General features: G+C 40.2%; 1 protein-coding gene across 1 annotated transcript in view; it reads left to right on the forward strand.

Moving 5' to 3' along the window:
* The first annotated feature begins 2,633 nt into the window (after window positions 1-2,633).
* The window catches only part of NID1 (nidogen 1), a 42,479-nt gene continuing 32,685 nt past the window's right edge, over window positions 2,634-12,427 (forward strand). The window contains exons 1-4 of the mRNA XM_066315690.1: window positions 2,634-2,840; window positions 9,027-9,323; window positions 10,436-10,665; window positions 11,320-11,747. Coding sequence (XP_066171787.1) covers window positions 2,634-2,840; window positions 9,027-9,323; window positions 10,436-10,665; window positions 11,320-11,747 — 1,162 coding nt within the window. The remainder of the gene's footprint in view (window positions 2,841-9,026; window positions 9,324-10,435; window positions 10,666-11,319; window positions 11,748-12,427) is intronic.

Raw genomic sequence — 12,427 nt, forward strand, 5'->3', positions numbered from 1 at the left:
AATGTCACCTCCTTGTAAGAAAATAAACCTTATAAGAAAATATTATTATTAAATAAATAAAATAAACTTGTTGTACAGGATCTCAGGTCACTTGTTGTACAGGATCTCAGTGGCTGCTCAGGGAATACTGTTGCTTTGTAAACTGCTGCCGTATCTGATTTGTTATCCAGTGAAAATGTGGAGTTCTTGGTATTTACTCCAACCTGAATAGAGAAATGAAAGACCTTCCAGAAGGTCTTTCTCAATTGTGACGCTCCAGTTTGCATTTAAATACTTCTCTTCCCTTCTTAAAACTTGCTGAAGTGTTTTGCATTCTCCGTTCTGGTTGGAGTTAGCAATTAATATCTCCCAATTAATTACAACATAAGTAAACATGCTTTACCATCCCCTTTTTAGGTTCTTATGGAAGATGTTAGAAAGGACAACAGGAAACTTATTATCTTGTCTTAGAACTAACAACCCTTAGTACTCCTCACAGTAGGAGCTGCATAGAAGGTAAACATGCAACTACAACAGAAACATTGCAATCTTCTTAAGGTTAAGTATAGACTAAACAATCTCAATAGGCTGACTAATGGACAAAGGGTTTAACCTAGCATGGCTATTACCCCATGTTTTAAACATGCAGATAAAGATATTTAACTCTTGAGCCTTCAGGTCTATTTCAATTTTACTGCGCTAAATTTCTACCTTCCCAGTGGTCCTTGTCCTTCAAATTCTGGACATAATATTAGGAAATCACGTGAATCTGACAGGAAAATGTTACCCCCTCAAGAAGACTTGTTTTGCTTATATCTTCCTTTTGCTGAGTCTTACTGTCATAGTAAATGTGGCTGTGGAAAGCATCAAGCTTAACAGAAATGATGCTCTTGTGAATGTGTATATGAGGTTCTGGTGTTACCTTAGGGATTAATTTAGGCTTTCTCTTTGCTATGGAGCTGTGTTGCACAAGCACAAGAACCTTTAGGTTCTGCAAATTTGGAAATGGGCTTATGCTGGAGTGGCAGGTTTGTAATAGGAAGATGATTTTTTGGTGAAGGCAGCTGTTGGTATGCAAGTGCACAAATTTCACATGGGTGAGAAGATACAGTTGGCTTGTAGTTAAGTATTGATTTGTCAAATGATGAGAAAGATACCTTGGCTAGATATTGAGCCATCTTTGTGGGTATGTCCATGCTCAGATATGGTGGTGATACAGCCAAAAGGCTGCTCTTGTGGCAGTGGTTATTGACCTATTCCTGGATATATATAAAGCCATGGATTCTGTGAATCCACCACTTACTGTCTTAGAGGCTCTGAAAATATGGAGGGAAGTTGCAGGTGAAAGTACTGCAAGAACTCAAGCAGAGCAGACTCATCTTTCTCCCAGACCTTTGCACCAGTTTGTCTCAGTGACTGTTTCCACTGACATACAGAACCCAATAGTAAATAGTTGCTCGTGATAATGATTAAATGCATTTCTCCTTATAGGCTGGCATAGTTATAGCTCTACCTAGGAGTGTCTTGTGCTCTTGCAATTTGCCAAATGCAATATCAGACAGTCTTACAAGAAAACAAAACACAACAAAACAAACCCCAAAATAACACAACAAAACAAAAATCAAAACAAAAAAAAAACCCATCAAACCCACCAAACCCCCAGACATTTAAAGAAAAGTAAAAAGCCATGCAAAAAGCATGTGGATAGCATTTTGGCTGGCTTTCCTCATATGATTATCTGCTGTAAACTTTCTGTGGACATATCACAGCTATACTTTACTGGCCAAGATTTAATCCTTAAACACTGCTGTCCTCGCTTGGAAGCTTTAGGAAAAATATATGAAATAAGACCATTCTTCAGTTGTTTCTGGGTGTTCCAAGGGAGCAGGTTTATGCTATAAAACAAGAAGCCATAGTCAGAAGTAATATATTTCTATATACCATATTTATTTTTTTTCTGTATTTCATATCATCAGTAATTTTTTCTTTCCAGATTTAATTTATTTATTTTTTAGTTTTGTTTTACGACCCAATGCAATTCTGACATGGATGGTGTTAATTTATGAAACGCGTTCCAATGTATTTATTCATTTCCCCCAACAACGAGCACCTGGTATCAAAATTGTTTCAGAAGACAGCATGGGGATTCATATTTTTGTTTCATGTTGATTTTGGTATTTGGGCTTGGTGCGCTGGCTGTTGGGAAGTAATGCAGCTGCTGGAGACACCTTGAGCACACATTTCCCAAACTAACGCAGAAACCCCACTGGCCTTGGCGGAGAGCCCTGGTGCTTTGAAAGCATCTGCCGGCTGCCTGCGACCCCGACTTCCCGAGTTTAGCGCCGCACAAGCGACTCTGATCCCGACAGCGGCTGAGCGTCCCCGTCATCGCCGCGCTCCCGGAGCGCGCCCGAGGCTCGGTCCCCGCGGCCGCCCGACGCCGCTTTGCTCCCGCGGGCGGAGCCCGGGCCGGGAGCGCCCCCCGGGCCGAGCCCCGCTGCGGAGCCCGCCCGGGCGGTGGGAGCGGCCGCGGGGGTCCCGGGCCGCAGTTCCGCCCGCCCGCCCCGCGCAGCCATTGGCCGCCGCCCCCCCGTTCCCCCGGCCGGGCTTATAGCGGCCGGACAGCGCTGCCGCTGCCGCCGGGAGCTGCCGGGATGTGCGCCCCGCCGAGCTGTCCGCGCTGGGCGCTGCTGGCCCTGGCGCTGCCCGTCCTGGCGCTGCCCGCAGAGCGGCTGGAGCTGCTGCCGCACGGCGAGGATCGCGGCGATGCCGCGCTGGAGCCCGGCGACGACGTGCACTCGGCTGCGCTGGAGCTGAGCACGGCGCTGCGCTTCTACGGCGCGGCCGTCCGCTCCCTCTATGTGAGTGTGGGGCCCTCTTTGGCTGCTGGCGGGTCGGAACCGCTCCTGGGGACTCCTCGGGGAGCTTTGGGTGGTTGCGCGGTGGCGCTTGTGGGTTCCGTGTGGGTTGTATGAATGCCGAGGCCAGAGGTCGGTCCAAAGAGCTTAATTGTTCGTTATGCTCAGTTAGGTATCGGGGCCGTGTTAATTACCTTCTCACACTATCGCCGGGGCAGATTCTTCGAGATGCACGGCTTCCGCTGGGAGACAATGCAATAGATAGTAAAGAAAATGTAATCGAGGAGCCAGACTGAATGCCATCCTTAGGCGTTTCTGCACTCACACAGAGTGTGCTCAGCTCAGAAAGGTCCTCGTTGTGGTCTGTTTTGTGTGTTTCGGGATGCCAGAATCACAAAAATGAAACTAGATGTCTAACCAGCAACCTAACACATGCAAGACTTGCACCTCTAAGCACTGGGAGAGCTTTCTGATCCATAATGTCTTGGGCACTCTCAAGTGTTCATTGCTTTAGGAGTCTCTTGGGCAGAGGAAGTCCAAATCCATAGAAATTGCAGGCTTTGAGCTACAAGCACATCTCAGCCTAGTGTGCATGTCTCAGTTGAATCTGCATCACAGAGTGGTGTCTGCATGTGTGTAGCTGATTGAGAGTGTTCAGTGTTTGAAGGTGGGATTGGAAACAGATTGTCTGGAGCAGAGCTGCTCAAAAGCAGCCATAAGGAAAATTGTTTAAAATTACAGCATGTCTTTAGAACACTGCAGGGGTACTGCACATTGCCTCTTTTCCCCTGAAGCCCCATCTAGGCTAGCAATTGAACATGCTGAGTAGCAGGTTTAGAAAGGTTTTGATAGGGAAGGCACAATGTGTTTAGCACATTCATCTGGTAAACTAAATCTCACCTCCCTGTCCAGACAAAGCAGTGTGGTTTCAGTGTATCTAAGATGCAACTCAGTGGATTAACCTACATGGAGACACTTGGGGAAACTAGAGCTCCATGTGATTGCAGTCATTCAAAATTTGATGTAGTTTCCATGCACTTGAGTCTGTTTCATGGGTATTCACTGAAGATATAACTTGCTTGTGCTACACTGAGTTACTGACACTTAAGTTACACTTAAGGATCTTACTTAAGTGTCAGGTAGTGCTGACACTTAAGTTACACTCCTCTTCATTGTCCATACTGTCACTACTTAGATAAATCCTGAAATCACATCTAATTTCTAAAATTTTGAGGGATTTGGGTTACGCTTGTGTGGGAAATGGTTGTTGTTCACTGCAGCTGACTGAGATGAAGTATTTAGTGGAGTTCAGACTTCAGCTTGACCCTTAGTTCATTGTCTTGCCTTCTGTTTTTAAGTTCATCACTGATTAGTCAACCCAAGTAAAAAATACACTTTTTAAAGCACAAACATATTCTTGGAAGATAGTGGCCTGTCTATTCAGCCACTGAGAAGCAAAGATAACAAGCTGCATGTCAGGTAAGCAACAGAGATGGGACAGAGTTTTCAAAGAGCAGTAAATTGATTAACCAGTCTAGGTTTGTTTAGTTTAATGATCCTGTTACTTACCTTGCCCTCAAACAGGAAGAGTTCTAATCAGTTTTTGCCTGAAAGAATACTCATATAGAGTCTATTTCCAAATCACTTCCAAGGCTCTGCCAGCTTTACTCAGTGCTAAGGATGGCCAGTTTTAATGAATGGCATTTCAGTATCAGTCTATACACTATGCAGAGGCTTTTTCTTGCACTGATTCTGGGACAAGTATTGCAGAACAGCACAAACTTCATGGGGGTGGGGAGAAGGGAAGAATACCTGTTAAGGAAATGTGCTGAGCAATTTTTGATGCATTTTCACATTACGTGTTTTTATTGTATATTTGCAATGTGTATTTATGAAGCTCTGTAATCTTGCTTGGATGGAATTTCCAACTTGTTGTTAGTAAATACTATCAAGATGATACAATTAACATTTAGTGCACATAATTTTATGCAACGATTTTATGTGGGTTTTCTTTCTATCTTTTTTTAACAGTTGAGAAGCTGAGTGGCTTAAGTTAGCTGCACATGAATAAAAAGACAATGCATTCTGTGAAGTAATTGTTTAGTATCAACTTGTCATAAAATCCCTGGCAACAAAACCTTTTCTCATAGACAGAAGAGAGCACTTTTATTTCATATAAGTGGAAACAGACCTTCATATACTGTAATCCCCAATAGGGTGCTTTTGTATGTAAGATTTACAGTATTGAGCTCTACTGTTGACCCATACAATATATTCTATTTGTTTCAATAGCGTATTTTTATTAAGGCTTTTTTAGTTTACACTAAAACTCACTGGTGTGGAAAAACAGGAGGATTATGGATTACCTCCATTTAGGAAAGAAATGAGAATCCTCAAATGCAAGCTTGGTTCAATTTTTTTAATCCTTACTATTATTAACATCTTAAATTAATAGTTGGTCATGTTTGTATTAGAAAGCTTTGTTGCTTTAAGTCAACTGTAACTTCATTATAAAAATAAATTCAAATTTTAATTTTTTTTTTAATTCAGAAATATTCAAGCCCATAAAATTCCCAGTCATTGAACAGGGGGAAAGTACCTAATTTCTTAGAAACTTTAATTTTTTGTTGTACACACAGAGATACAATTTTACTTTTAATAGAAGTACTTCTTTTCTTTGCATTCTTCTTCTCACTTGGCTGTCAAGGTAGATCTATAATTGTATGTGTGTGTTATTGGTTCTGCTACAAACCACAAATGTATGTTAACTATGTGTGTAATCCAGAAGTATAACATGCTAAAAATACATCTATGTTAGTTCCTGTCAGTTTAAATAGTGTTATACCCTAAAAGGAAAGATGTGCTGTAAAGCTGGTCTTTTGACAACGCCCACCTGAGGCCTCTTTCCCCCCTTTTCCTTTTCACATGAATGATTCTTTGATGAAACCCAGTACTTACCCCAAATTACGTCTCTTTATTTTGGGATTCACACTTAAACCTGTATTTGTGACCTTGAAAGAAGCAGGGTGAAGTTAAAGGAGTATTCACTGTCTCTGTCAATATAAATGTATTGTTAAATCTGAAAGCTAAAATAATTTTTTTCATTATTGCTGTGTTTTCTTTTTTGCCTTAAAAATCACTGCATAAAGTGAGCAGTTTGTTTATTTATTTTCATGTGATGGATTGCCAATGTTTTCAGGGTTATGGAAACATTCTCTTAATATTTAAGACTTAACTGTCTCACTTAAAAACTTGCTTTAAAAATGGGATTTGCATCTCCTTAATAAAATTACTTCTTACATTACAATTTTTAGCAAATAGGAAAGGAATACCTAGATGCATGTCACTAAGAAGTGAAAAGAGGAGGGTCATTTCTTCTGGCTTCTGCTTTGTTCTGCAGTATTAACTAGTCCTGATGGTATTTTCTCTTAATGCTATTTTAATCTCTGCCATAAATGGGGGATCATGAAGCTGCAAAATCTACACACACCAAGTCTGATGAAGAGCACAGAATTTGTTTAAAATACTTCAAACACCAGTCATCTCTCCCAAGAGGATTTAGGTGAGAGTAGGGCTGTTTGTGTACAAAAAATGTAAGAAAGCAGAAGAAAAACTTTTAAGTTGAACTAAATTTATTACTTTAAAGAGGGATTGCATCTCTGTTAATAGGTCTTAGTAAACAGACTGTAATGTCCACCATTCTCCATCCTGTCTTCCAGTGATGTAGTATAATTGGTGGGTTTTAATTTTTGGGTCATGTTTTAGCTTTGCTTTACAGGAATATGTAGCATTTTCTAGCGTGCAGATGTTGTAGGCATTCTGGGAACTTTTCTGGACTAGATTTCTCTTACATGTCCAGCTCCAGTTGTAGAGTCTGTACTGAGGTAACCCATGCTGTCTTTTTAGCTCTTTATTCCTCAGATTCATAGTTCACCTTAGGATCTGTGGCCACTGTCAAGTCATGAATGAGTAGTGTAAAAATTATCACAATATTCAGTGGCTTTCATTCTGGAGGAGACATTACGTAGTGGGAGAGAACGGGTAGAACTTTTGTATGTCTCAATACAAAAATTAGGGTCATCAAATGAAGCTGGAAGCCAGACTGAGAGCAAACAAAAGTAGGAAAGACCTGAGGATATGAGTCACAAATTTGTGGAGTTCCTTTTTAAGGGATTTTGTGGATGCATAGAGTTTAAATGTGTTAAGGGAAGACTCAACAAATAAGTGAAAGAGATCCATTGGGGATGAAAGACAGTCAAACCACAGGGAATCCCTGGAGGTGGATGCAGTTGGAGGCTCACTGGAGAAGTAGGTGCATGTCCTCTTGTTTTGCTGAACCTCTTAGCTAGCAGGTACAGCTGAGGACAAGCCACTGTGCTGGGTGGCCTTGCAGTCTGACTCAGTGGCCATTCTGACCCACTTCTAGGCATTTGTAAAGATTTTATCATGTTGACGGTATCTTGACTGTGTAAGAAGATCCAGCAACAGTTTATTCTTCTTGGACTCACAAGAATCCCTGTGAGATAAATCTGTGGGAGATTGCAATTTTAATTTCATATCTTAGAGTGATGGTTCTGGGACCTCTGTCCCCTTTTGAGTCCCTTGTGTATGTGGCGGCAGCTCTGGAGTGAGTGCCTGCCTGCCTGCCTGCAGGTAGTTACATGTGTCCTCTTATCAGGTAGTCCAAGACTTGGTGGTGGATTTGTGTCATTGTAGAGACGATCATGACATACAGAATGACACAGTATCAAGTTTTCAGAAGGCTCTTGTTCATTATGGCAGCATGCTGCTTTTTGTACAGCTTTTGCAAACCTCATGGGCAGCTTTAATTGGTTAATAGCTTTCTTGTTAATTATTCTATTGGTTAGTAAAAGGTATTTTACTTGTCCATCAGCTCTATCTATTCTTGAATTGTTTATGTATTTTCTTTACTGATTCTCGTGGGACAGATCCCTTGTTATTATAGGTACATTTGCTTTTCACCCTCAGAATAGATTGTTAGGTTAAAGGAACTTCTCATTCTCAAAACAGCCTCATATGGGAACTAGCTTGTTAGCTGCACTAAAAAGAAATGACAGGCCAGCTATGGCTCTGTCCACAAATTTGTATGTGGCTGAGTCAGTGCCAACCACAGCTGGTGGAAGGGCTCGGCACAAAAAGCTGTGTGTGAGCACTTTGTGCCCTGCCTCAAGGCCTGACGCCTGTAGTCTCGCTCACTGCCTGTGTGTGTGAGAGCCAGCTCTGGTTTGCCAGTGGAGTTTGGCTGGCACACTTGGATGTGCCCTAGCATCTGTATGTATGTATTTATCTCAGTTTTAGTCAGAGTTGGCTGACTGTGAATCATCATCTCACAGATGGGTAGAATCTCCCTGAGCCAGTACCTATGCATTTGCAGACCAAGAGTTGCATGTCTGTATGCAAATTCCTTCCCCCATCCCCCCTTCAAGTATTAGACCAGTTTTCCTATCAGACTGTGTCAGGGCACTCAGCTGAAAAGGAATTTATAGGGTGGCCTATATCTACTGTGGAAATTCTGTCTCCTATACTCTGTAGCCTCAGTATAAGAGCTGTGCTCTGTGCTCACAGCGTATCTTAAGAGTGGGAAGCAGCTTGCTGTTGTTAGCCTTGCACGGTAGCAGAGGAGTTCCTAGGAGGGTGGTTGTAGTGAAGTGAAAACTAAAGCAGTCCTGGTCAGGGAAAGAGAAATCTGTATGTCTTCCCAGAAGACTTTCACCCAGGCTATTACAATACATAAGTATAGAGCAGGAGTTTTTTTGGGTTGGCATCTATGTGTGAATTAGTTCTCTGCTCAGGAATTCTGTCAGCTTCTGAAGCATTGCTGGGAAGGCTATATCCATCCTTGTTAGAAGAGAAAATAGGTGTCAAAAGTTTAAATAGCTAAAATCTTTATGTAAGGAAAAAAGGCTGTTCTATCTCTAAAGCTGACCTCTGAGTTTGGGCAACCGAAATCTCAGGACTCCTGGCATGGGATAAAAAAAAACCCAACAGCTTAAAACCCCACCGTTTTTTAAAACAGTTACTTTTTTAAACAGTTACTTTTTACATACAAAACTGGCTTTTAATTAACTTTCTTTTGGAATTAAAATTAAAATATTGTGGTCTGGAGCACATGTGTGGGAGACAGTTGTATGAACAGTATTTGTGTTATAACTTTCATCTTTTTATTAGGTTACCACTAATGGGATTATTGCAGTGAATGAACCTTCAAGTGAAGAAAAATACCTTGGTCAATTCCCAGTGAGTTTTGGGGCTATTGCTCCTTTTATGGCTGACTTGGATACAACAGATGGACGTGGAAATGTGTATTACAGAGAAGATTCATCCTCAGATGTCTTACAACTTGCATCAGACTATATCAAAAGAGGTTTTCCTGAGACTGTTTTTGATCCCAGCAGTGTTGTTATTGTTACCTGGAAGCTTGTGGCTCCTTTCCAGGCACCAGGAGATCATGCTTTGGAAGAAAAGGTGAATATTAATCAGAGCTTTAAGTCATGTTGGGCACATGCTCAGCCATATTGTTACACTCTAACCTTTTGCTTTGAAGGCTTCAAATTCTTTGTGCTTAAATGAATTCTGCAGACCTAAAAATGTATATTATCATTGAAAGGCTGTAGCAAAATAGGAGCTCCCAGAACTTTTACTTGAGATTTATTTTATAATGTTTTATTAATGCAAAAGATAATGCTTGAAACTACATAGCTGATTTCACTGTTTCCTAATGACTCTTATTTTGAATGTTAAATAACTGAACTAGAATATCCTGACCTCCCTCTGTGCAATGAAATCCTGCTGGCTTGCATTTTTCAGCAGACTCTTAAGTAATTTTGACATCCAACTATGTAAGATCAGATAACTATATGGACTAGTAGGATCTTAAGCCAGCTGAACAGATGATATTGCATTCAGAAAAAGCTCATGCTTTATAGCTAGCATTGGATTAAGGAACAGAGGTTATTTTTATTATTATTCATAAATAATTTTCCTCTTTTTAAAACATTTAGGTACTATCATGCAAGGATATGTAACTTTGTACACCATAACTATCAAAGTTGATGAGAACGTCACTGTTACTTAGCAGATCTTTTTATGTCAACCGCTGATTTCTTTTGCTGAACTTGGCACAAGCATTGTGTTTATAGTAACAGTTCTGCACCCTGGTAGCGATGAACAGCTGATGTCTGAGGTGCTGTCCCAGTGGTTCCTACAGTAGACAGGAGTGTTCCTGTGGGAAAAGACTTGAGTAGCCTGAAATTTGAACTTTATTTTAAACATTCTGATTACAGAATTTTTTATTTAGTCTAGCACATCACTTCTGTTATTTTAGGGAAATGAAATAGCATCCTATAGCATTACAGAACTTCAAATCATTATGCTTTGGGCAGCCTATCTGACTATTTCCTACAAACTTAATTTACTTTTAATAATGTTTTCCTTTTAATGAGAAGTCTGGGTTTCATTTTGTGCTTAAGTGTGAATAAAAGAAAATTACTCTGTCTTCCTGACTATTTTTATGTGAATTGTGTATTAATTTTTTAATTAATTAATTAATTAAGTGTGTATTCATTTTTTTTTCACAGAGAAACACATTCCAGGCTGTCTTAGCCTCTTCTGATTCCAGTTCCTATGCTATTTTCCTTTATCCAGAAGATAGCTTGCAGTTCTATAGCACATACTCCAAGAATGGCGATGAAAATATTCCTGCTACGGTTGGCTTTAGTCAAGCCTCTACAAACTACTACTTTTGGGAAAAGCAAGGATCCTACCATGTCATTGCTAATGATGAAGACAGCATTAGAAACCTGTACAAGTATGCTTTTTTCTTTGTTTAAACTCCTCAAGAAAACAACAGAGTTCCATGGTTTTCTCAATTGCAGCATGAATCAATGGGAACTAGTAAGATCCTGTTAGCCATTGCATGAGAAATCACAAGATCTGCCACTGATAAATATTCTGCTCCCTTGAGGATTTTGGTGTAATTTGTTAAAAGTCCATATTCCCATTGTCACTGGCAGGAACTCCTGTATACTTAGCTCTTATATAAATACTACCACTTTTCTTCAACTTTTCAACTTCAACTTTTATAATCTATCCTGAGCAGGTTGTTTTTGTGTGTTTGTGGTTTTGAAAGAAAAAAGTGAACAAGCAGGAAAGGGAATGAGCTAAAAAGTTTTAGTAAGCAGTAGCAAGATCTTTGAGGCCCCAAAATCTCCTTCTGTTTCCATTGCTTTGGAGACAAGAAAGCTAGAAATTCTCAACAGACCTCTGGGTGAGGAGAAAAAATGTTACCCAAACTCTCAGGGGTGTTCTACAGCTGAATAAACTGTACCTGTAGGTAAGTATGTAATGTAGAGAAGATAATTAGACTGTTTTTTCCTGACACTTCTCAGTGAAGGGTAACATTGTGTGTAGGCTAGAAATACCACACAACTTGCTTTATTTGGCATGTGTTTCTCTTTGACAGAAGCAGCAATGCTGGAAAGCAGGGCATCTGGGTGTTTGAGATTGGTAGCTCATCTGACAGTATTGTGCCTGCCAAGATCAGCAATATTTTGGAGAGTGTAGAGCCCAATGAAGAAGACCAGGAGATGACTTCTAAGCCCTTCATGTCTGAGTACGGTTCCACTGAAATAACACAGCAGTATATCACAGGTAGTACAGACAGCACAGAAGAGGATCAGCACCTTGTCACATACAGTGTTCCTCGGTTAGCTGCAGAAGACTTTCTGACTTCATATGAAGATGTAACAGGAACACCTTCAACTGAGTCTTTTTACAGTCCTCAAAATTTCCCAACAGCAAAAGCTCCACCTCGCCAGTTTCGCATCCAGCAGTTCCCCCCACAGCCACCTCAAGTCATAGATGTGGAAGAATTTGATGAAACTGGAATAGGTAAGGTCTTTTGTACAGTTTAGTGTCTTCCAACATGGACAGGGTGAAAAAAAAAAAAAAAAGAATTATGAAAGAAACATTGTTTCTTTCTCACTAGCTTCATGTCTGAAATCTGACATATGTCATAAGTTTGTGGTTTTCATTGAGGTAGTTAATTTGGATGTCATCTCAGATGCAGTTCTTTCCAGTCTAAGTAAACAAGTTCTTTAGTCAAGCTCACAGACTTTTCTCAGATGTGTTAGTGAATACAGGTGATTTAATAAAGGTTGGGAAGAGAAGGTATCATAAATTCTTTTGGCTAAGGCTTCATGGTCTCAAGTCTTAGAAGAGTGGAATTAGCAATTCTGAGTTGTAATAAAGCATTTCTAGAAATTTCAGAGTAGTGTAACATTTTAGTGTAATTGATTTGCCCAAATGTTAATTGAAGCGGGTGTGCGAATTGCTATCTCCATGTAGTAAGAGCGTAAAATGGTTAAGATTACAGAGGGAATCAGTTGCTGAGTGCTGTACTGATACATTTTGTTCTAAAGTTGGAAAATCCCCTTTTTGTTTTGATTCAGAAGCAAGGACAAATTAAAATTGTGTGTTTAGCTTTGATAGGAATTTTAATTGGTCTGTGTTAATATAGATCTGCTGAAGTCTATAGAATTAAACAATTTTCTAACTAAATAATTTAACAG

The sequence above is a fragment of the Sylvia atricapilla genome, chromosome 3, assembly GCF_009819655.1.
Source record: "Sylvia atricapilla isolate bSylAtr1 chromosome 3, bSylAtr1.pri, whole genome shotgun sequence".
NCBI lineage: Eukaryota > Metazoa > Chordata > Aves > Passeriformes > Sylviidae > Sylvia > Sylvia atricapilla.